Below are 25,836 nucleotides of genomic sequence, written 5' to 3'. Positions count from 1 at the left end.
TTTAATTGAGTTCTTAATCTTCAGAAATTCTATTTGGTTGTTTTTTAAAATTTCAATCTCTTTGGTAAAATATTCATTTTGTTCATTGATTTTGTTTCTGAGTTTATTAAACTGCATATCCGTGTTTTCTTGCATCTCAAGTTTTTTCAGAACTGCAATCTTGAATTCTCTGTCATTTAAGTCACATATTTTCATGTCTTTAAGTTTGTTTTCTGGAGACTTTTCATTTTTTTTCTGAGCTGCCTTCTTACCTTGGTTATCCATGGCAATTAATGAATTATTATTTCTCGTCCTTGGCATCTACAGGAATGAGTTCTCTAACAGGTTGATAGAAAGAGGTCTTTCTTCCTTTTGCTTTCCAGTAGGTATTGCTGGAATGTTTTATTTTCTCTCATGCTGTAGCTTTTTATTTTCTCTTGTGGGGTTCTGGCTTCCCATGCAATTGGAGGTTTCCTGGAAGGTGGGCTTCTCCGCTGTGAGCAGGTTATCAAGGGTCAATAGAGTTCTGAGCTTTTGAAACCCCAATGCTGCCCTGCAGCCTGATGCAGAGCCTGTGTGTCTCAGTGGCTCTGGTTGACCCCACAGGGATTCTCCCAGAAATGTAGGGGTGGTGTGTGCTGTGAGAGGTGGCTGGTGTGTTTGTGGCTTCTAGTAATGGCAACTTCCAGCCCACAGCTGACTCACCCCTATAGTTCTTTCCCCATCACCGGGATTCGTCACAATTGTGTCTGTGGATGTGGGACTGTCTCTCCAGTTCTCAGGACTGTAGATATTCTGTTTTTTAATGTGACACTGCTACAGTTTCTTCTGGAATCTGCTTCTAACTCTGGGAGAGTGGGGGTGTGGGGGCAAGCTCTGGAAGGGTCGGGGTAGTTAGGGTTGGGGTAGTCGGCCAGGTTCCATGTGTTTGTTTTCTACTTTCTGCCTGGCTGTGAGGGCTTAAACCACAGTTCTTTGCTCTGAGGTCTCTGCCCTGAATACTGAGTTCAGCCATATTACATGCTGATCTCTCAGGCAGGACTGTGGGCTACAGGGAATGTACATGCAGCCTGAACTCTTCCCTCTCCCAAGATTGTAGTGAGCTCTGGACTGCAGTGAGCTGTGGTGTTTGTTCTGTGAACCTGCGCCCCGTGTCTCTGCACTTACCCTTTCCCCCTCGCTTGCTGGCCCATTTTGCTCACCTTCTGATGATTCGATGCATGGATCTCTCAGACATGCTTGTATGTTGCTTAAGCTATTTTTTGTTGATTTATAACTGTTCAATTTGCTGTAACTTGCAGGGGAGATTTCAAGAAGCAATCCTCATGCCACTATTTTTGTGATTTAATTCCCCCAGCATTGTTTTCTTTACCTTTAATTTTCTGTAGTTTGAAAATAATATGCCTAATGTTATTCCCCACCCCACCCCACCCCTTTTTTGGGCATTCATCCTGCTTGATGTTCTCTGAGCTTCCTGGATCTGTGGTTTGGTGTCAGACATTAATTTTGGAAAATTTTCAGCTGTTATTATTTCAAACATTTATTTTGTTTCTTTCTCTTTTTTTTTTTTTCTCCTGGTATTCCCATTACACGCATGTTATACCTTTTGTACATCCACAGTCTTTGGTTTTCAGTGTACGTTCTCTTTGCTTTCCAGTTTTGGGGGATTCAACTGATATATCTTCAAAGCTCAGACATTCCTCAGCAGTGTAGTGTGTACTGATAAGCCCATCAGAGGTATTCTTTCCTTGATACAATGTTTTGGATATCTATCATTTCTTTTTGGTTCTTTCTTAGGATTTCCATCCCTGCTTACATCGCCCATTTGTTCTTGCATGTTGTCTATGTACTATATTAGGGCTCTTAGCATATTAACCACAGTTCTTTTAAATTTCCATTCTGATAATTCCAACAGTCTTGTCATGTCTAATTCTGATGCTTTTTCTGTCTCTTCAAATTGTGGTTTTGTATTTTAGTATGCATGGTAATTTTTTCTTGACAGCTGTACGTGATGTAACAGTAAAAGGAACTGTGCTTAATAGGCCTTTGTAGTGGAGAACTGAGGGGTGGGGGAGGTGGGATATATATTGCTGTGATTAGCTTTCAGTCCTTTAGTGAGCCTAAGCCTCTGGATTGTGAATTTCCAAGTGTTTCTCAGTTTTTTCCTCCCCTCTCGGGTGGGACAGAATGACTTAAGTGGGCTCCAGTTGGGTATTTTCTTTTTTTCTATGTGGGAGGCTAGAATGGGCTGGAGTTGGATATTTCCTATCTCACAAGTCGAAGGCTAGAGTTGGGTATTTTCTTTCCCTTTGGTCACTTAGGCTCCAAAAATACCTTAGCAGGTTAGGATCTGCGTAACTCATTTCTCCTGAGGACAGCCCTTTATGTTGAGAAGAACAGAGTGTTCTGTTGTATTTCAAAATGCTTCCCTTTCCTTTCTCCCTTCCAGAAGCAGGAGGAAATTTTTCTTCGATATTTACAGTGAGAATCTAGTTGAGCTTCTTGGGGCAAAACTCACAAAAGTATGGGGGCCCATATGACTGGGCACCCATCTAAGACTGGGTCCTGCTGGAGTTTTTTTATTTTTTTAATTTTATTAGTTTCAGGTGCACAAGACAAAGCAATACTTAGACCTTTATCATTTATATCCTGCACACTGTGTGATCCCCCTGCCCCCCATCCACTACCCCTCTGACATCGCACAGAGCCAATACATTTCCACTGTCTCTATTCCTAATGCTGTACTCTGCTTCCTGTAACCATATACATACATATATATATATATAAAATTATAGTTGGCATTCATTATTTTTCAGCTTCAGGTGTACAGTGCAGAGATCAGGCATCTACATCACCCCTGAGGTGGTCTCCCAAATGGGACCTAGAGAACATTATGTTAAGTGAAATAAGTCACACAGAAAAAGACAAATATCATATGATCTCACTTATATGTGGAATCTAAAGAAAAGAATAAGTGAATGAACTAATCAGAAACAGTTTTGGAAACATAGAGGAAAAACTGAGGGTTGCTAGATGGGTGGGGAGGTGGGGATAAGGGGGAAGGTGAGGGGTTTAGAAAATAGTCAATAACCACAAGATGGCCACGGGGTTTTGAAAATTAATTTGGGGAACATAATTAATAATGTAAAGATTTTTGTAGGGTATCCGATGGACACGTGTCCCATTTGGGAGACCACATCAGGGGTGATGTAGATGCCTGATCACACTCAGACTTATCTGCAATGAGCCTCCAACAGTTGTTAATTACAGTTCAGATTTTCCTACCCCGGCACTGCTTCCTGTGGCAGTTTCTGCTGATAAGTCTCTGCTTTGAGAAGCTGTGCCTCCCTCTGTTCACCTGTCTGTCCCTCCAATCTTGGGGGCGGTAGTTTGCCCTATGTCCTTACTTTGTTTACAGAACCAAAAGGAGTTGTAGATTTTTCATTGTGTTCAGCTTGTTGGAATGGAGTGGCACATTTCAAGATCCTTACATGTGGAACTGGAACCAAAGCTGAAACTCTATACCCATTGAACACTAATTCCCTTTCCTCCAATCCCCTAGTACTTAGCAACCAACAATTTCCTTTGTTTGTATGATTTTAACTACTTTAGAGTCATGTGAGTAAAATCATACAATATTTGTCTTTTTGTAATTGGCTTAGCATAATTCCTTTGAGGTTCATTCAGGTTGTAATATGTAACAGAATTTACTTCTTTTTAAAGCCTAGATTATATTCCTTTTGATCCTCTGACTTGATAATTTCAAATCACCTGTCTGTCTTTAAGTTCACTGATTCTTCTGCTGGTCAAGTCTACCGTTAATGAATGAAATTCTGCCTAATGAATTTTTTAATTCAGTTATTGTATTCTTAAGCTCTAGAATTTCCTTTGGTTCTTCCTCATAGTTTCTATATCTTTTTGATATTCTCATTTTGTTTGTGCTAGTGTTCCTGATGTTGTTTAGTTGTTTATGTTCTTTTTTAGCCCATTGTTCATCTATAAGATTGTTATTTGAACACATTGTCAGGCATTCATAGATCTCCATTGCTTTATGGTTGGTTTCTTAAGATTTAATTTGTTCCTTTGGGGCATATTTCTGCTTTACTTGTTATACCTGTGATTCTGTGTTGCAATTTGGCATTTGAAAAAACAGTCACCTGTCTAGTCTTTGTGGACTGGCTTCATATACAGGAAGACCTTCACTAATTAGCACTACTAGGGATTCTGGAGACCCCTCTGTCCTTTTCTAGCTTTGCTTCTTTGTTCGTATACTCTCCTACTTGAAAACGTTTGTGTGTTTTTACTCATGTGCTCCCCCTGGTGTATATCTGCAGTTCTGTAGTCTCTGGTGCTGGACGGAGGTGTGGTGCTCGCCTTTGTTCTCAGCAGCCCACAACCTTTGCTCATTCTTGAAATGTTTTGATTTACAAAATGTTTTAACTTCTGCAGTTACAAGAGGTACTCAAAGTGGTTACCATCAGTGTAATTTTAATACAGTTTTTTCCTTTCTTAAAATGTGTATACATTTTTTTTGGCACTGTGTGTGTGTGCGTGTGTGTGTATAAATGTGCTAAAAAATGTATACAAGTGAATACTTTGGTCAACGTTGCTGGAACAGTAGCTCGCCATAATCAGAAGTATCTGCATGCTGATGGTAACCACTTTGAGCACCTCTTGTAATTGCAGAAGTCAAACGTGACTTGTATTTATCTTTTGTTATTGGTATATATTGAATATTACAATTTTAATAGTTTTTTCCTTTCTTAAAATGTGTATACATTTTTGGCACTATATAGCTATAGCTATATATCTATACCTATCTATCTTTCTATCTATCTATGTATCTAACTAGCTAGCTAGCTAGCTAGCTATATATTTATCTATAGATTATAGTTCATTTTTCTTATATATTTGCCTCCTAAATTCTTATAGAGAAAAATTTTAAAAAAGTTCTCTGATTGGAAAAATACAACACGATAGAGGATTGTTACTCAGACCCCTCCCCTCCTGCTATTCCCTTTCAACTTTAGCAAAATTGGCCATTTAAATTTTGGGCAAAAGCATAATAAGAAATATTATTAATCATCAATGGGTGATTGCCAATTTAACAATATTAGAAACTAAGTAAAATTTCTTTCAATTATTAGTACTTATAATCCCTGTTTCTGTATGAACGGAGAGAGAGTGGAGTAGTGATGTAAAAATCCAAATGAATAGAGCTGGTGCGAGAGAGTCATATTTAAGAGTATGAATAGCTCTGGAATCAGATTGCCTAGGTGCTGATCTTGGTTAGTATAAAACACATATAAAAGCAATATTTTAAAAAGTTTAACATTCCCACATCAGTGGATCATTTTGCTCGCCTTCTAGGATGTATACACCCAATTTTAGAGATTTTTCTGCTTTGCTAATCTGTGAGCTGAGCATAATAATAGGATGCATATTATCCTATTAAAAGACATATAAATAATGGGTTAAAGTTAAAAGACAATTAAAACAATAATGTATATAAAGTACCCAATAACTACTAAAAACATATATTAGTCCAAATATTGCTAGTTAATTAACTGTGTGTCTCTGTCCATTTACTTTACAACCTCTTTATAACCTCTAATACACACAAATATGATAGATTATTTTTGGAATTATAAATTTAAATTGAGATATTTTACTTAAAAATAACTAAAACTGGTACTGAAGCCCTAAAATGTGATTAATTCAATCTGATGTTTTAATTGTTATGCCTTATTGTGACAACCTAGGGGAAAATACTCAAGTGATCAAAGCAAAGCTTCACATGTTTTCTGTCATCTATGCTAAACAACTATATACGAATGGCAAACTATGAGGTATTTTCATTGTAACTGAGGAATGTTGATTATTGTTAGAATTATTTTTGAGATATCTACTATGTTTATTCTTACAGCCTTTCATCACATGAAGCATCTGCAGTAATCATACTACTTTGGACATTGTTTCAACAGTGATGGCATTTTCCCTCAAAGATACTGTAGCTTGTTTGATTGAGCATAACTAACTTTCCAAGTTCTGTCTTGCATGGGCCTTTGTATGGGTTGGAAAGGAAATGTTCTGTGCCCAGTATTACAGGGAATCCTACACTTGTCATCCATTCTCTGCGTATTACTCCGCCCTGTGCTTTATTGGACACCAAAGAGCAAATTGAAGGGACTCAGGGACCAGGAGATCCAGTCTTGCCCTCACGTATTACACATTATATATGACTGCTGAGAATGTTTCAGGAACCCATTTCAGAACATTATGGGATGTAAGCATTAGGTGCCATAGGATGTAGGGTAGACTGAGTAACTGGGGTTATTTTGGAAAAGTAAGGCTTCGTGGAGGAAGAGTACATCAGTGGTTAGAAGCACAGGGTGGGTGGAATATTTCCTGAGAACTGAGAAGTTTCTCACTGCAAATGAGGGTCAGTTTCTTTTTTCTGCACAGTTGGGCATGTTTGGTAGCCCCAGTGATGGGTTAATCTAGTTATTATTTTTGTTCCGGTTTTACTCACCACTCTTGAAACAGACGCTGGAGGAAGTTCTTTAAATATTTTATCTTATTTAATCAGAACCACAACATTCTGAGAGTGGGCACTGTTATTACTTCCTTTTGCAAATGAGGCAAAGGGTGATTCCATAATATGTTTAAAGTTCCACAGCTGAGCTTTCCTCTATCCTCCCACTTTTCCTTATAGTGTTCTTTAATAATCTTAAAAACAAACAAGAAAGTGGTGTTTAAGGAATTTGTGACTATTATGAAGTAGACTATTTTCTCATAGTCTGTTCTTGAGAATAGAGGTGTTGATAAGGTGGGGCCTCTGAAAATAGGTGGCATTGATGGAGATGGGATCAAAGCAAGTGGGATGGTGGATGGTGAGCCCTTAGAATTGTAGTGTTTTGGGGAGAGGTGGCATCCATCTAGCAGTTGATAGGTGTTTTGTGGCTAGTTCAAGTTCCTTTTATGTCTGTGTATCTAGCCTAAGTTTCCCCACCTCACACTCCTTAGAGTCTAATGAAATGTGAAGAATTCCCATTCCACAGATTTAACTTCTTATGTTGGCCTTGTTGGGCCCTGGGGTTCTGTTGTACCAGTCTAATGTGGAATCATCCCAGAACCTAAGTATTCTTTGGTGAAACTTTGAGGCTGCCTTTTTGATTTCAAAAGATTGCCAGGATTTAGTAAGGTGGTCTTGCTGATACTCCCTGGAAAGTTGAGGGAAATAGAGATTCGTGATGTTAACACCAGTTTTAGTATTAATTGACTTTGTGGAAAATTTGTATTAGAGTTTAAAAATAAGGAATCTTTTATATTTTTGTACATAGGTGGCTGTAAAATGTTACAAATTGAGTTTTGACTAAACTTAGGGGACCTAAGGATAGTTTGATGACATCATTTTTTCCTTCTTTAACATATCCATGTCCCATGAAATGGCTAACCTCATAATCTCAGCTTCATGTTTATTCCATTTGTTTTTCTGCATGTTCATTTTTGTTGCTCTTCATACTTGATGTTCTAAGTTTCCTTCTGGTATCATTTACCCTGTCTCTGAAGAATTTCCTTTAACAATTCTTTTAGAGCAGATCTTTTGGCAAGGACTTCTCTTAGTTTTCATTTATCTGAGAATGTCTTTATGTCACCTTCATTCCTGAAGGATATTTTTTTTTTCCCTGAAGTATGTTTTTGATGGATATAGAAATCTGAGTTGACAGTTGTGTGCTTTCAGCCCTTGAAAAATCTCATGCCATTTGTTTTGGGCCTCTATGGTTTGTGATGAAAAATCAATAGTCATTAGAATCCTTATTCCTTTAGAAATATTTTCTTTGTCTGTTTTCAATTTTTTTCTTTGTTTTCTGTTTTCAGCAGTTTGATTATGATATCTCTGGACATGGATTGATTTGGATTCATTGTGCTTAGGATTTACTGAGCTTCTTGAATCTGCAGGTATATGTCTTTTGCCAAATTTGGGGAAATTTTAGCCATTATTTCTTCAAATATTTTTTGAAGTTCACACTTTTTCTCTTTTTCAGATATTGCATGACATGAAAATTATTATTCCACAGGTCCCTGAGGCTCTATTCATTTTTTAAAAAAATCTCTGTCATTAGACTGCATAATTTCTATTTGTCTTCAAGTAACTGATGCTTTCTTCTGTCGTCTTTATTCTGTGAGTTTTAAAATTTGCTTATAGTGCTTTTTCAGGTTTAAAATTTTCATTGTTTCTGCTTTAAGTTTTTCTTTTCTTTTTTTTTTTTTGTTCTTTTCCTGAGACTTTCTTTTTTTCCATTGATTTCAAAACTGTTCATGATGGGTTACAGTAGCATTTGTATCATAGTTTCTCTAAAGTTCTTTTTTCAAATAATTCCAGTATTGGTGTTATCTTGAATTTGGTGTTTCTTCATTGTCTTTTCCCATGGGAGTTGAGAATTCCTTTCATATGCTGAATAATTTTGGAATGTATCCTGGATATTTGGCATAATATTTTTGGAGACACTGGATGTTATTTAAATCCTATAGAGAATGTGTATATTTTTGTTTAAACAAACCACTGGTTAGTTTCAGGTCACAAATTCTAACCTCTCATCTGTGGGCTGTGGTTCCAATGTCAGTTCAGTTTTAAAAGCTTTGTGTTGCTCTTTTTTATTTTTAAGAAAAAAAATTAGTTTCAGGTGTACAAAACAATGTAATAGTTAGACATTTATCATTGATACCCCTGACAAAGTGATAACCCTCCTCCTCCAGTCTACTACCCCTCTGACATTGCATACAGCCATTACATTTCCACTGTCTCTATTCCTAATGCTGTACTCTGCTTATATATATATACAAAGTTGTAGTTGACATTCACTGTTATTCAGTTTCAGCTTCAGGTGTACAGTGCAGTGATCAGGCATCTACACCATCCCTGAAGTGGTCTCCCTAATAAGACAAGTGTCCATCGGATACCCTACAAAATCTTTACAACATTATTGATTACATTCCCCAAATTAACTTTCGTATCACCGTGGCAATCTTGTGGTTACCGATTGTGCTTTCTAATCCCCTCACCTTCTCCCTCATCCCCACCCACCTGCCATCTAGCAACCCTCAGTTTTCCCTCTATGTCTCTGAGACTGTTTCTGATTAGTTCGTTCATTTATTATTTTCTTTAGATTCCACATATGAGTGAGATTATATGGTATTTGTCTTTCTTTGTCTGACTTATTTCACTTAACATAATGTTTTCTAGGTTCATCCATGTTGTTGCAAATGGTAAGATTTCTTCCTTCTTTATGTCTGCGTAATACTCCATTGTATAAATGTACCACAGTTTCTTAATCCAGTCGTCTACCGATGAGCATTTTGGTTGTTTCCATGTCTTGACTATTGTTTATAGTTGTGCAATAAACATAGGGGTGCATAAATGTTTTCGAATTGGAGTTTTGGATTTCTCTGGATAGATACCTAGGAGTGGAATTCCTGGGTCATAAGGTAGTTCCATTTTCAGATTTTTGAGATACCTCCATACTGATTTCCATAGTGGCTGCACCAATCTGCAATCCCACCAACAGAGCACAAGGGTTCCCTTTTCTCCACATCCTTGCCAGCACTTGTTTGTTGATTTATTGATGTTTGGCATTTTGACTGGGGTGAGATGGTATCTCATTGTGGTTTTTATTTGCATTTCTCTAATGATTAGTGAGGTTGAGCATTTTTTCATATATGTGTTAGCCATCTGTATGTCCTCTTTAAAAAAAATGTCTCTTCAGGTCCTCTGCCCATTTTTTAATTGCGTTGTTTGTTTTTTGGATTTGATTTGAGTGAGTTTTTTTTATAAATTTTGGATATTAACCCCTTATCAGATTTATCATTGACAAATATCTTCTCCTGAACATTCAGTAAGATCCCTTTTTGTTTTATTGACGGTTGCCTTGGCTGTGAAAAACTTTTTAGTTTGATGTAATCCCATATGTATATTTTTTCTCTTACTTCCCTTGCCTGAGGGGACATATCAGTAAAAATCTTACTCTGGGTAATGTCTGTAAAGTTTCTTCCTATATTTTCTTCTAGGAGTTTTATGGTTTCAGACCTTACATTTAAGTCTTTAATTCATTTTTAATTTATTCTTTTAATTTATTTAATAAATGAAGAAGGAGGTGATCCATCTTCATTTTTTTTGCATGTGTTGTCCAGGTTTCCCAAAACCATTGCTTGAATAGACTGTCATTACCCCACTGTAAATTCTTGCTTCCATTGTCGTAGATTAAATTACCATATAGGTATGGATTTATTTCTGGGCTCTGTATTCTGTTCCATTGATCGATGTGTCTGTTTTTATGCCAGTACCATGCTGTTTTGATTACTGTAGCCTTGTAGTATAATTTGATGTCAGGAATCGTGATACCTCCCACTTTGTTCTTATTTCTCAAGATTGCCGAGGCTGTACGGGGTCTTTATTGTTCCATATAAATTTTAGGATTATATGTTCTATTTCTGTGAAAAATGTCCTTGGTAGTTTGATAGGAATTGCATTCAATCTGTATATTGCCTTAGACAATATGAACATTTTAACAATATTAATTCTTCCTATCCATGAGCATAGTATGTGTTTCCATTTATTTGTATCTTCTTTAATTTCTCTCTTCAGTGTCATGATTTTCTGAGTACAGGTCTTGCTTCTTTGGTTAAATTTATTCCCAGGTATTTTACAGTCTTTGAAGTGATTGTAAATGAGACTGTTTTCTTAATTTCTCCTTCTGATATTTTATTATTGGTATATACAAATGCAACTGATTTCTGAATATTAATTTTGTATAGTGCTACTTTACTAAATTCATCTATCAGTTCTAATAGTTTTTTTGGTGGAATCTTTAGGTTTCTCTCTATATAGTATCATGTCATCTGCATATAGTGATAATTTTACTTCCTCCTTACCAATTTGGATGCCTTTTATGTCTTCTTTTTGTCTGATTGCTGTGGCTAGAACTTCCAGCACTATGTTGAACAGAGGTGGAGAAAGTGGGCAGCCTTGCTTTGTTCCTGATCTTAAGGGGAATGGTTTTAGCTTTTCTCCATTGAGTGTGATGTTAGCTGTGGGTTTATCATAAATGGCCTTTATTATGTTGAGATATGGTCCCTCTATTCCCATTTTCTTAAGAGTTTTTTTTTTTTTATCATAAATGGCTGCTGGATTTTGTCAAATGCTTTTTCTGCATGTATTGATATGATCATATGATTTTTATGTTTCATTTTGTTAATGTGGTGTATCACATTAATTAATTTGCGGATGTTGAACCACCCTTGCATGCCAGGAATGAATCCCACTTGATCATGGTGTATGCTCTTTTTAATGTATTGCTGAATTCTGATCGCTAATATTTTGTTGAGAATTTTTGCATCTATGTTCATTAGGGTCATCGGCCTGTAGTTTTCTTTTTTGTAATGTCTTTGTCTAATTTGGGGATCGGGGTGATAGTGGCCTCATGAAAAGTCTTTGGGAGACTTCCTTCCTTCCTTCTGGATTTTTTGGAATAGTTTGAGGAGAGTAGATGATACTTCTTTTTTGAATGTTTTGTAAAATTAACCGGTAAAGCCATCTGGTCCAGGGCTTTTGTTAGTTGGGAGCTTATTGATTACTAATTCAATTTCCCTGGTAGTAATCAGTCTATTCATGTATTCTGTTTCTTCTTGAGATAGGCTTGGAAGGTTGTATGCTTCTAAAAAATTATCCATTTCTTCCAGATTGTCTAATTTTTTGGCATATAGTTCCTCGTAGTAGTAATTTCTTAAAATGTTTTGTATTTCTGTGGTGTCTCTTGTCACTTCTCCTGTTTCATTTCTGCTTTTATTAATTTGGTTCCTCTTTTTTTTTTGGATGAGTCTGGCTAAATGTTTGTTGGTTTGTTTATTTTCTAGAAATACCAGCTCTGGGATTCATTGATCTTTTGTATAGTTTTTCTGGTTTCTATTTCATTTATTTCCACTCTGATCTTTATTATCTCCTTCCTATACTCCCTTTGGGCTTATTTTGCTGTTCTTTTTCCAGATCCCTTAAGTGTGAAGATAAACTGTTGATTAGTAATTTTTCTTGTTTCTTTAGGTAGACCTGCAATGCTATGAATTTCCCTCTTAGGACTGCTTTCGCTGAATCCCATCGATTTTGGGTCATCATGTTTTCATTTTCGTTTGTCTCGAGATATCTTTTGATTTCTTCCTAGATCTCATAGTTGACCCATTCATTATTTAGTAACATGTTATTCAGCCTCCACGAATTGGTGTGTCTTCCAGTTTTTTTCCTGTAGTTCATTTCTAATTTCACAGCACTGTGGTCAAAGAAGGCAATTGGTATGATTTCAATTTTCTTAAATTTATCAAGACTTGTTTTGTGGCCTAATATGTGGTCTATCTTGTAAACTGTTCCATGTGCACTTGAGAAGAATGTGTATCCTGCAGCTTTGCGGTGAAATGCTCTGAAAATATCGATTAAATCCAAGTGGTCCAATGTGTCATTTAAGGCCGTTGTTTCTATATTGATTTTCTGTCTGGAAGACCTGTCCCTTGTTGTCAGAGGTGTGTTGAAGCCCACTACTATGATAGTGTTACTGTTGATCTCTGTTTATGTCAGACAATATCTGTTTTATATATTTAGGTGCTCCTATATTGCATGCATAGATTTTACTAGGGTTATGTCTTCCTGTTGCATCAATCCCTTTTTTCTCATTTCAGTTTGCATGAAATATCTTAGTCCAACCCTTCACTTTTAGCCTGCGTGTCTTTTGAGCTGAGGTTAATCTCTTGTATACAGGATATGCAAGGGTCTTTTTTCTTATCTACTCAGCCATCCTATGTCTTTTGATTGGAGCATTTAATCCATTGACACTTAAAGTGACTATTGATAGGTAGTACATAGTTATTGCCATTTTTTAAATTTGTAGTTAGATTGTTTTCATCTTTCTTCTGTTTACAGAAATTCTTTTAACATTTCCTGCATTGCTGGCTTGGTGGTTATGAATTCCTTCAGCTTATTCTTCTCTGGGAAGCTCTTTATCTCTCCTTCAATTTTTAAATGCTAGCCTTGCTGGATGAAGCTATCTAGGTTGTACGCCTTTGTTTTTCATCACTTGGAATACCTCCTGCTACTCACTCTGGCCTGCAAAGTTTCTGTAGAAAAGTTATTCCATAGTCTTATAGGAGTTCCCTTGTATATAACCCACTGTCTTTCCTTGCTGCTTTTAGGATTCTCTCTTTGTCTTTAACCTTTGCCATTTTAACTATAATGTGTCTTGCTGTGGACCTGTTTGGGTTTATCCTGGTTGGAACTATCTGCACTTCCTGGGCTTGTATGTCGGTTTCCTTCACCAAGTTTTGGAGATTTTCAGTCATTATTACTTCAAATATGTTCTCGATCCCTTGCTTCCTCTCTTCACCTTCTGGTATTTCTATGATGTGCATATTGTTGTGCTTGATGTTATGCCAGAGCTCTCTTAAACCATTTTCATTGTTTTTTGTTCTCTTTTCTTTTTGTTCTTCTGTTTGGGTGATCTCTGCTAACTTGTCTTCCTAGTTGCTAATTCAATCCTCTGCTTCATTTAACCTACTGGTAATTCCTTCAAGTTTGTTCTTTATTTCAGTTATTTTATTCTTTAGTTCTAACTGGTTTTTCATTATGATTTATCTATCCTTCTTTATGTCGTCACTAAGCTCCTTAAACATCCTTATCATCAGTGTTCTGAACTCTGTCTCTGATAGACTGGTTACCTCTATTTCATTTGATTCCAATTCTGGAGGTTTCTCCTGTTCTTTTATTTGGGACATGTTTCTCTGTTTCCCCCTTCTGACTGACTCTCTGTGTTTGCTTCGATGTATTAGGTAGATCCCTTAGGGTTCTTGGTTTTTGCTGGGTGATGTTATGTAGTATATGTCCTTTATGTTTGACTTGCACCACTTCCCTATTCTCCTGTGCATGTGCTCCAAAGGTGAACCTTGTGTTGTGTATATTGTTCTGTTGAAGCTGAGCTGTAATTGCTTTGGCTTGTCAGTAGATGGGATTGGCTCCTAGGCTGACTAGCTGTGAGACTTGGCTTTGCCCACTTTGGATGATCTACTGCGTGAGGGTTGACCACTCAAATGAGGCTTGGCCCCTGTGGGCTCTTGTGCCTGTAGAGAATTCCCTCTGGGTGTGTCACTTGTAGGTCAAACCCAGTAATACTCTGGTTTGGTCTGGAGTTGGCCTCTGGGTGTGTTGAATCTTGTGCCTCTTGGGCTGGGCCCTGGTATAGGGCAATTTCAGAGCAAAGCAAATCACCAAAGACAACAACAACAACAACAAAGAAAAAAACCAAATACACTCACATGGAAAAACAACCGATAACCCACACTTAACACAGGTCAAAATATCAAAAATAAAATAAAATAAAATGAAAAAGCGCCAGTCTTGGCTTAAGCCCTCCAAGTAATCTCCAGGTTGCCCTCTGCTGTACAAAGAGTCCTCTGCATCTTGTGCACGCAGAGCAGGGTGACCCTGGCACTGCAGTTCTAGATATGTGGGGTTATGGGGTATGGATGGTAGTTTTTACAAATTCAGTGCAGTTTCTATTCTCACCTGCTCATATGCGCCCTGAGCATCAGCCCTGTGCTCACGTCTTCTGAGTCTTAGGGCACTTCTTCTGTCGGCCAGGGTGGGGTGTGTGTGTGTGTGTGTGTGTGTGTGTGTGTGTGGAGGGTGTGAGATTTCTGCCCTGCTGAAAGTCCAGAACTGCCTCTGCCACCTGCTGCTGACCCCTGGGTGTATCTCTGCAGTTGTAATTGCCCTGCCATAGGCAAGCCAGAAAAGGTGGGGGCTGGGGATGGAGGAGTCTTCTGTCTCCCAGCCCAGCAGTGTCACACTCTTCCTAGCCTCTTCCCTGGGTCACAGCTGCAAACAGGGTCTTCCCACATTCTGAGTGCTAGGGCTCCTCTGTAATCTGACACTACTCCTCAGTTCAGGGCCCCTGCTTGAGTCTCTGGAAGGGCGGGGTAAGATTGCTGTGGGAGCGTGGGGGCGGGGCAGGTATGGTGTTTACTTCCTTTGTCTGACCTAGGGCCCAGCTGGAGATCTCAGCTGAGGTTACTGCCTCAAACCTGGATATGCTGCTCTCTCAGCAGGAGAGATCAGCTGTGGGATGCAGGGAAAGAGCCCACCTTCTGGCTCTTGTTGTCTCTGTTCTGTCCTGGGGCCTCCTGCATCTCTGCAGCGGCAGATGAGCCCAGGAGTTCATAAACAATTTTATCAGTTTGCTTTTCTTCCTTCTTCATAACCTGCTTGGTACTTTCCAGTTCCACGGTCCCTTTCTTTGGTCTTTTGGCTGGTTAGCTGGTGTTTTAGTTTTCCTGTTTTTCTGTGTACATGTGCAGTCTTCCTGTGCCCAGGGCTAAGCAGTCGCAGGACAGAGAGGAAAGAGAGCAATGGATATTGTCCCTACCCTATTGAAACCCACCTCCTCTGAACAGAAGTGAAAGTTCTTTTTCCTCACAGGCTTGTCTCCTGTGTGTTTCAGCCCAGATAATGGGATGTGAGAAAATGGAGAAACGAAAGAGAAAATAATGGTAGAATATCTGCACCTACTTTGTGTGTTAGCTGTTCCTATTCCTGTTTCTTGAGCCAAAGCAAGAGGACTTCTCCTGAGCTTCCTGTGTTTCAGCTCCGGTGCCTACTTCTAGGTTTCTGGAACACAGAGTCCCAGCTGGGAGATGACAGAGAGAGAAAAATGAAAAATCGTAAAATCACTGCTGCTTATTGGTACTTTAACTTCTGATCTTCTTTGCCAGTCCTGCAACTTTTAATTTTTCAGAGTCTTCATTCATATAGCTGCTCCATACATTCCGTCAAGATTTTATACCTGTATTCAGTGGGGAAACTGGGTGGAATGTGTTACTCCATCTTACCTGAAACTGGAACTCTTGATTTTACACACATATATATATATATATATATATATATATATACACATATACACATATATATATACACACACATATATACACATATACACACATATATACACATATACATATTTATATATACATATATGTACATATATATATACATATATACATGTGTATACACACACACACACACACACACACAGAGGGTGCCAGAAAAATGTATACACATTTTAAGAAAGGAAAAAGCTGCATTAAAATTGTAATACTCAATACATACTGATAACAAAAGATGAATACAAGTCATGTGTATACATTTTTTTGGCACTTGCAGTATATAGTGATCAACAAATACAGTGAATGTTTAAACAAAAAAATTTTTATTACAGTAAAAGACACATTGCCATTAATCCCCCTCAGAATACTCCCCCTTGTTTGGAATACACTTATCTCATCATTCTTGCCACTTTCTGAAGCAATTCTGGAAGTCCTCTTTCATGAATGTCTTTAGTTGCGTTGCTGTGGCTGCCTTGATGTCCTGAATCGATTCAAAACATTTTGCTTCCATGGTCATTTTGACTTTGGGGAAGAGCTAGAAGTTGCACAGTGACAGATCCAGTGAATAAGGTGAATGAAGACACACCATAGTATTTTTTATTTGACAGAAATTGCTGTACCAGAAGCAATGTGTGACATGGAGTGTTGTCATGATGGAGGATGAAGTAAAGACACTGACATTCATGAAAGAGGACTTCCAGAACTGCTTCAGAAAATGGCAATAATGATGGCATAAGTGTGTTCAAAGCAAGGGGAGAATTTTGAGGGGGATTAATGGCAAGGTAACTTTTACTGTAATAAATTTTTTTATTTAAACATTCCCCATGTCATTTGATCACACCATAAATATATATATATATATATATATATATATATATATATATATATATACATATATATAAAATATATACACATATAATTTTTCTATCATATGAATAATGCTTAGCATATAAAGCTTCTATTTCTTTTATTGTCAGTGACAATATATGAAGTGCATGTGGCAACGGGTGAGCTTTGGAATGCTGGAACAATAGCAAATGTCTACATTTCTATCTTTGGGGAAAAGGGAGATACAGGATCCAGACAACTATTCCAGTCAAAGAGCTCCTTCAGTTTTTTAAGAGGACAAGTAAGTGATGAAAATATCCTTTGTCTGTTTTTCAAAAATTGTGATAAAAATACATAAAATAGAATTTACCATCTTAACTATTTTTAAGTACACAGTTCATTAGTTTTAAGTACATTTGCATTATGTGCAACAGATATACAGAAATTTTTCATCTTGCAAAACTAAGACTCTATAATGATTAAACAACTCATTTCCCTCACCCCCAGAACCTTGGTAACCACCATTCTACTTTCTGTTTCTCTGAATTTGACTACTTTAGAGACCTCATATAATTGGAATCATACAGTAATAGTGTTTTTCTGACTCGTTTATTTCACTTAGCATAATGTTCTCAAATTTCATACATGTTTTAGAATGTGACAGGATTTCCTCCCTTTGTAAGGCTGAATAATATTCCATTGTATGTATATATCACATTTTTTATCCATCTATTCATTGATGGCCATTTTGGATGTTTCAAACTCTTGGCGATTGTGAATAATGCAGTGGGTGTGCAAATATCTTTTTTGTACCTACCATTCAATTCTTTTGGATATATACTCAGAAATGGAACTGCTAGGTCATATGGAATTTTGATTTTTAATTTTTTGAGGAACCATCGTATTGTTTTCCATAGTAATTGTACCATGTTACAATCCCAGCAAAAATACGCAAAGGTTCCAGTTTATTCACATCCTTACCAACACTTGCTATTTTCCATGTTCTGACAGTAACCATCCTACTGGTCGTGAGGTGATACCGCATTGTGGTTTTAATTTGCAGTTCTCTAATGTTAAATGATGTTAACATCTTTTCATATGCTTGTTGGCAATTTGTATATCATCTTTTGAGAAATGTTTCTTAAGTCCTTTGCCACTTTAAAATCAAGTTATTTATTTATTTGCTGTTGATTTGTAGGTGTCCTTTATGTATTCTGGATATTTATCACATATATGATTTGTAAATTTCTCTAATTCTGTAAGTTGCCTTTTTACTTTTTAAATTGTATCCTGTAATACACAGAAGTTCATTTTTTAAGTTCAGAAGTTTTTCTAACTTTTTTTTAAAGTTTGGTATAGTCCCATTTGTCCATTTGCTTTTTTTTCCCCTCCATACTTTTGGTTTCATACCTAAGAAATCACAGCCAAATCCAAAGTTCTCATTCATTTCCCTTATGTTTTCTTCTAGGAGTTTTTAGTTTTGGTTATTATGTTTAGATCTTTAATCCATTTTGAGTTAATTTTTGTTTCTGCTATAAGGTCCAACTTATTATTTTGCATGTGGATATCTAGTTTTTCCAATGCTATTTTGAAGAGACTGTCCTTTCCCCATTAAGTGGTCTTGGAGCCTTGTTGAAGATTAGTTGACCATATATCTAAGGGTTTATTTTGGGGTTTCCTATTCTATACTATTGGACTGTATCTTTGTCTTTATGTGAGTACCACACTGTTTTGATTACTGTAGCTTTGTAGTATGTTTGGAAATCAGGAAATATGAACCCTCCAAGTTTGGTCTTCTTTGTTTTAAGATCATTTTGACTGTTCATCATCCCTTAAGATTCCACATGGATTTTAGGATGGATTTTTCTATTTATGCAAGAATGCCTTGCAATTTTAATAGGGATTGTATTGAATCTGTAGATTGCTTTGTTAGTATTGACTTCTTAACAATATTAAATCTACCAACCCATGAAAACAGGATGTCTTTCTATTTATTTTTGTCTGCTTTCATTTCTTTCAGCAATGTTTTGAAGTTATTAATGAGCAAGTCTTTTAAGTCCTTGGTTAAGTTTATTCCTAAGTTTCTTATTATGTTGGATGCTATTATAAATGGAATGGATTTCTTAATTTCCTTTTGACGTGGGCCATTTTTAATGTATAGAAACACAACTTTTTTTTTTTTTAAGTAAATAAAGCAACACACTTTATTTCGAGTTTTGACTTCCCAGACCACAGCAAATGTGCACTTTCCATCTGGCTGCACTTTCCAGCGGGATTCTTTTTAGTTTCTCATGTTATATATTCTGGAAAACCCAACATGTTTACTGAGATGTTCTCTTAGCAACAGCATCAATTTAGAGGCCCAAACTCATATTGATGATAGTCTGTAATTAAATGGAGAACACCTGATTATTGTGCATTGATTTTGTATCCTGTAATTTTGCTGAATTTATTTATTAATTTTAATAGATTTTTTTTGGTGATATCATAAGGGTTTTCTACAGAGAAAATCGTGTTATTTGTGAACAAAGATAATTTTACTTCATCCTTTCCACTTTGAAAGACTATTTCTCTCTTGCCTAATTCCTCTGGCTGGAACTTCTAGTACTATCTTGAATAGAAAGGATGAGGGTGAGCATTTTTGTCTTTTTTCTGATCTTAAAGGAAAGCTTCCAGTCTTTCACCATTGAGTATAGTGTCAGCTCTGGACTTTTCATAACTGACCTTTATTATATTGAAGTATTTTACTTCTCATCCCAGTTTTTTTAGTGTGTTTTTCATGAAAGAGTGCTGAAACTTGTGAAATGGTTTTTCTGCATCAATTGAGACAATCATCTGGATTTTGTATTTTATTCATTATAATGGTTTATTACATTGATTTTTCATGTCAAACCATCCTTTCATTTCAGGAATTAATTGTGCTTGGTCATAATGCATAATCCTTTTAATGTTCAGTTGAATTTGGTTTGCCAGTATTTTGTTGAAGATATTTGCATCAATGTTTATCAAGGATATTGGTCTCCAGTTTTCTTGTCATGTCTGTCTGGCTTTGGTATCACAGCAATGCTGGCTTCATAGAATGAGTTTGGAAGTGTTCTCTTTTCTTCTATATTTTGGATGAGTTTGAGGAACATTGGTGTTAATTCTTTCTTAGATGTTTGGTGTAAATCTCCAGTGAAGTTATCTGGTAATGGATATTTATTTGTTGAGAAGTTTTTGGTTACTGCTCCAGTTTCCTAACTACTAATAAGTCTCTTTAGATTTTCTATTTTTCATGTTTGTTTTCTTTTTCTTTTTAATTAAAAGTTATTGGGGTGACAGTGGACAGTAAAATTACATAGGTTTCAAGTGTACAAGTCTTTAATACATCATCTATATATCACATTCTGTGTTCACCAACCAGAGTCAGTTCTCTTCCATCACCATATATTTGACCACCTTTACTCTCTTCTATCCCCCCTCCTTCCTTACCCTCTGGTCACCACTGAACTATTGTCTGTGTTTATGAGTTTCTGTTTCTTTATTTGTTTGTCTTGTTCCTTTGTTGCTTTCAGTTTTATATCCCACGTATCAGTGAAGTCATATGGTTCTCTACTTTTTCTGTCTGACTTATTTCGCATAGCATAGTAGTCTCAAGATCTATCTGCGTTGTTGCAAATGGCGCTATTTCATCTTTTCTTATAGCATAGTATTCCATTGTGTATATATACCACATCTTCTTTATCCAGTCATCTATTGAAAGATATTTTGGTTGTTTCCATGTCTTGGCCACGGTAAATAAACCTGCAATGAACATTGGAGCACATATATTTTTATGGATAAATGTGTTCAGATTTTGAAGGTATATACCTTGGAGAAGAATTGTTGAGTCATATGGTAATTCTGTTCTTAATTTTTTCCTTCCTGGTTGTTCAATTTTGGGGCATACAATTATTCATAGAATTCTCTTATAATCTTTTTTGTTTTTGTGATACCGATTGTAATGTTTTTTTATTTCATTTCTGATTTTAGTCATTTGAATCTTCTCTCTTTTTTCTTAGTTAATCTAGATAAAGATTTGTCAATTTTGTTGATCTTTTCAAAAATTAAACTTTTAGTTTTCTTAATTTTTAATCTTGTTTTCTATTTTTTTATCTCTGTTTAATCTTTATATATCCTTTCTTCTGCCAATTTTTTGTTTAGTTTGTTCTTCTTTTTCTAGTTCCTTGATTTTTGAATTTAGTTAGTCTTTCTTCTTTTTTAATGCAAGCGTTCATAGATATAAACTGCCCTTTTAGTACGGCTTGTGCTGCATCCCATAAGTTTTGGTATGTTGTGTTTCCATTTGTCTCCAGATTCTTTCTAATTTTGCTTATGATTGTTTTTTAACCCATCACTTGTTTAAGAGTGCATTGTTTAATTTCCACATATTTGTGAATTTTCCAGTTTTCCTTCTGCTATTTCTAGTTTTATTCCACTGTTGTTATAAAAGATACTTGGGTGATTTCAATATTTGTTAATTTGTTGATTTGTTTTGTGACATAATCTGTGATCAATCTGGAGAACATTCCGTATGTGCTTGAGAAACTGTATATTTGCTGTTGTTGAGTGGAAAGTTCTATATGTGTCTGTTAGGTTCAATTGTTCTATAATGTTGCTCAAGTCCTCTGTTTTTTAATAAATGCTCTGAATAGTTCTTGTATCCCTTATTGAAAGTGGAGCATTGACATATCATACTATTATTGTGTTACTGTTTATTTCTCTCTTGAGTCCTGTTAATATTTGCTTCATATATTTGAGAGGTTCTTTCCTTTTGCTCATATTTATAGCCTTTTTTTTGCTGTTACTATTTTGATTATATAAAACATCTCAAAATTGTAAGTTAATTTTAAACTGATAACTTCAATCAAACTTCAGTATGAAAACTACTCCTTAACAGCTTCACCTTCCTACTTTATGTTATCAATGTCACAATGCATATCTTTTATATGTTGTATACCTATTTACATAGATTTATATTTATTATACTTTGTCTTTTAGCTCTATACAAGCATTAAACATGGACTTATGCACCAAAAATATAATAATGTAAGTTACTGTATTTGTCCATGTACTTACCTTCACTGGGAGATTTTATTTTTATATCACTTTGTGTTGCTATCTACTCTCCTTTTTCTCAACTTAGAGGACTGTCTTTAACATTTCTGATAGGGCAGTTAGTAGTAATGTATTCCTTTAGCTTTTGTTTTATCTGGGGATGTCTAAATTTTTCCTTTATTTTTGAAGGACAATTATATTTGATATAGAATTCTTGGTTGACAGGTTTCTGTTTCAGAAGTTTTAATGTATTATCCCATTGCCTTCTAGCCTTTATGATTCTGCTCAGGAATCTACTCATAAACTTATAGAAGCTCTCTAGTACATGATGAATCAATTTCCTCTTGTTGCTTTCAAGATTCCCTATTTGTCTTTAATTTTTGACAATTTCATTATAATGTGTTTTGGTTTGTTTCTTGTAGTATTCCTTTCTGGCTTTGGTCGGGGTCATGCTGGCCTTGAAAAATAAGTTATAATGTGTCTTTGAGAAGATCTCTTTGCGTTGAATCTGTTTGGGGACTTATGAACTTCATGAACTTAAAAGTCTACATCTCTACCCAGATTTGCAAAATCCTCATCCATTATTTCTTTTACAAGTCCCTTAGGCGCTCTTCACTTTTCTTCATTCTTTTTTTTCCTCTTTTCAATTATTTTAAATGACCTGTCTTCAAGTTTACTTTATTCATTCTGCCTTATCAAGTCTGCTATTGAAACCACCTAATGAATTTGTCAATTCACTGATTGTATTTATCAGCTCCAGAATTTCACTTTGATGCTTCCTTCTTGTTTTGTTTTGTTGTTGTTGATATTCTCATTTTATTCATGCATCAGTATCCTGATTTTGTTTAGTTGATTTTCTGTGTTATCTTTTAACTTACTGAATATATTTAAGAGCATTGTTTTAATTTTTTTCTCAGAAAGCTCATAGATTTGCATTTCTTGAGGGTTGGTTTCTGGAATTTTATTTTGTTCCTTTGATTGGACCATGTCTCCCTCTTTATTTATATGCCTTGTGATCTTTTGTTGAGATTTGAGCATTTGAAAAACAACAACCATCTCATTCAGTTTTGAAGGAATGATTGTGCTGGGGAAGACCTTAATTAATGAGCATGGTTAGAGTTTCTAGGACCTCTGAAAAATTTGCTGGCTATGTGTCTTCTCTATACTTGTATACATGCTTTTAACTGTTTTAATTTTCCTGAGCTGCTTGCTGCTGTTTCTTCTCCAGTGCTGAGAATCTGTGGTAAACTCCCCCACTCTCCTGCTATGTCTGCCTGCTATATTGTAGAATCTCTGTAGTTTTCACATGAAACAGTACTCACCTCTGTTTTCATTATCTTCCAAACTATGCTGCCATTACTGTTAGTATTCCAAGTTAAATGAGGGTAACCCCCAAAGAAGCCAGAATTTGTATGTGTGGTCTATTCTTCTGTGTCTGTCCCAAGAGAGGATTTGGGGTATGGAAATATTCCTCCCAGTTGTGATGTATTATACCAAATAGGGTGAGGATTATGGAAGTTTGCACCCCAAAAGTTACAAACTTCCCTATTGATTTCAATGGAGTCCCTTCTTTATTATGCATTGGATTGGGTGCTGCAGTTTCTCATCTGGTGTCCAAAATTTTCAAAGTATACTAGTCCATTTATTGTTGTTAAAATGGTGTCTCCATGGGGGAGTGAGAGCTTGGATCTGCCTAGTCCACTGTGTTGCTGAAGTCATTCCCTGTTGTCTAAGTTTTAAACCTACCTTTATATTGCTAAATGATTATTATATATAACAATTTCCATTGTCAAATGTAGAAACTGAATATATTATATTATTTTTGCTATTACTAACATTAATATGCAAGTAATACTTATTTTTTTTAACTAAGTACAACATAGAGGGCCCATTATATTTTAGCTATATCTGTTTTTTTTATGACTCAGATTAGAAGTTAAGTATGTTAAGATATTTTCATTATGTTTCCTTTCTTTTCTTTAGCATTCTCTACATCAGTTATCACAAATATTATAACTCATAATTTTCCTTGCTAGTATTTCTGTTATTACATAGAAATTCCTCTTTTTTTTTTAGCAGATTTGTTTCATGGATAAAGGGATAACAATGTTACTCATTAACTTGTGGCAGGCACAGACTTTTTTTTTTTGTACATGAATGCTAATAGTTTTATCTGTTTATATTCTTTATATTCCACTTATGCTGAGGCAGAGTGGTTGCAAAGAAATATAGTATTATTACATATCAGAGGAACTGAGCTCTAATCCTGGTTTTGTTCTCTCTTATCTGTAGAATGGATATATATTTTCTTGTCACTGGGTGACTTTTTTTTTTAATTTATTTTTTAAATTTATTGGGGTGACAATTGTTAGTAAAATTACATAGATTTCAGGTGTACAATTCTGTATTACATCATCTATAAATCCCACTCACTGGGTGACTTTTAAGGATCAAATAAAATGTATGTGAAAATATTCAAATGTATAAGACACTATACAAACGCAAAGGTTATGTTTTGTTTCTGGAATATTTTTCAACTGATGTGCTACATCATGTATTTTTCTTGCATTTTAACCTGTATCATTATTTTAATTTTTATCAAAAGAACTCTGGGCTCCTCAGTTTTACACATATTCTAAATACATAAATCGTTGGAACTCAAATATGAATAACTTTGATTGTAATAGCACATTGGGACTTCAGATAAATGTTATAAATTTCCAATAATATGGTATCAATATTGTAAAATAACTTTAGAAACATTATATTTGTGAATGGCACATAAACATTGCTAAAAACATTTCCTCCCAGAGCAGATAAGAGTTTGTTGTGTTCAAATGAATGGACACTTTTAGTATAGTTTATAATTATTTCATTTATATTGTCATTATTTGAAAAATATGTTTGTGGAGAATCCCCAAATTTATGCTTTTATAATGAAAAATTGGCAACAAAGAAGAGTGAGATATATTAGAAAACTTGTTATTATGTTCTATAAATTAACATTGTTCTACCTTTACTTTCTTAATTTAGACAGTTTTGAATATTTACTGAATGAACCTAATTATTTTTATAATCAATTTTTACTGTGTCTTAATTTATACTCTGGTTAGAAATCAGACTCAGAGTCCGGATTGAACTATACTTTTTTGACCTGTTACAGACCGACACCTTCTCTCTGGAAGCGGTGCACCTTGGGGTTTTGTACAAGATTGTCATAGGACATGATGGGCTTGGTCCAGGTAAGAGTCTCCATAGGTAGACAGTCAAGGTCTGATTGCATTCTACTCGTGTGAAACCCTGTACAGATCTAGAAAATAATTGTGGAAAGCTTGTAATTGACTGATCTTTAAGTATTGACTATCTGAAATTAAAATATTGTCCCTAAATATTCTTTAAATTTTAAGTAGATGTATTATTTTTCTTTAAAATGACATAGGCTTGCCCAAGTGAATGCTATGCTTAAAATGCTAGAAAAATTGATCTATAAATATTGAAAGAATTTGGGATTTACATGCTGGGGCTTGTGGCAACATTCTAGCATGCTACTGGTGGATATAGCAGCAGTGTCTAGTAGTAGTGATAGTTTGAAGTACTAGCAATAGTGCCAAGAATGGCATGTTAAGGAGACTGTCCTGGCAGCAAGGTCCCAGCTCTATTATCTGCTGCTAGTTTGTTCATGGTTCTTCCTCAGTTTTCCCATCAGTTCTGTGAGGTGACCCACATTTTCCCTATAAGTTCATTTTCTGCTAGTGTATGAAATAGCCATAAGGTAAACAAAATCCTGTAATACAACACAAGAGTACTGAAGTTCATGTACTACAAAAGGATAAAAACCCAAAAAGCATCAAATAAAATGGTGAACTCTTTTACCAAAAAAAGTCAATGTATAATTTTCAAAATGTCAAGAACAAAGTTTTCCTACCAATATATAATGAACATGTATTTAAATAAGTAATGAGGGAATTAGCAGGGTGA

General features: G+C 35.6%; 1 protein-coding gene across 1 annotated transcript in view; it reads left to right on the top strand.

Annotated features, from left to right (window-relative positions):
• Positions 1-25,836, top strand: part of RP1 (RP1 axonemal microtubule associated) — a 247,901-nt gene that overhangs the window by 165,878 nt on the left and 56,187 nt on the right. Inside the window, exons 7-8 of the mRNA XM_074318846.2 lie at positions 16,932-17,083; positions 25,022-25,100. Of these exons, the coding sequence (XP_074174947.2) occupies positions 16,932-17,083; positions 25,022-25,100 (231 nt within the window). The remainder of the gene's footprint in view (positions 1-16,931; positions 17,084-25,021; positions 25,101-25,836) is intronic.

The sequence above is a fragment of the Rhinolophus sinicus genome, chromosome 7 (genome assembly GCF_057876585.1).
Source record: "Rhinolophus sinicus isolate RSI-liver-muscle chromosome 7, RSI-T2T, whole genome shotgun sequence".
In the NCBI taxonomy this organism is placed as follows: domain Eukaryota; kingdom Metazoa; phylum Chordata; class Mammalia; order Chiroptera; family Rhinolophidae; genus Rhinolophus; species Rhinolophus sinicus.
The sequence above is the reverse complement of the archived record's forward strand: the minus strand, read 5'-3'. Positions and strand labels throughout refer to the sequence as shown.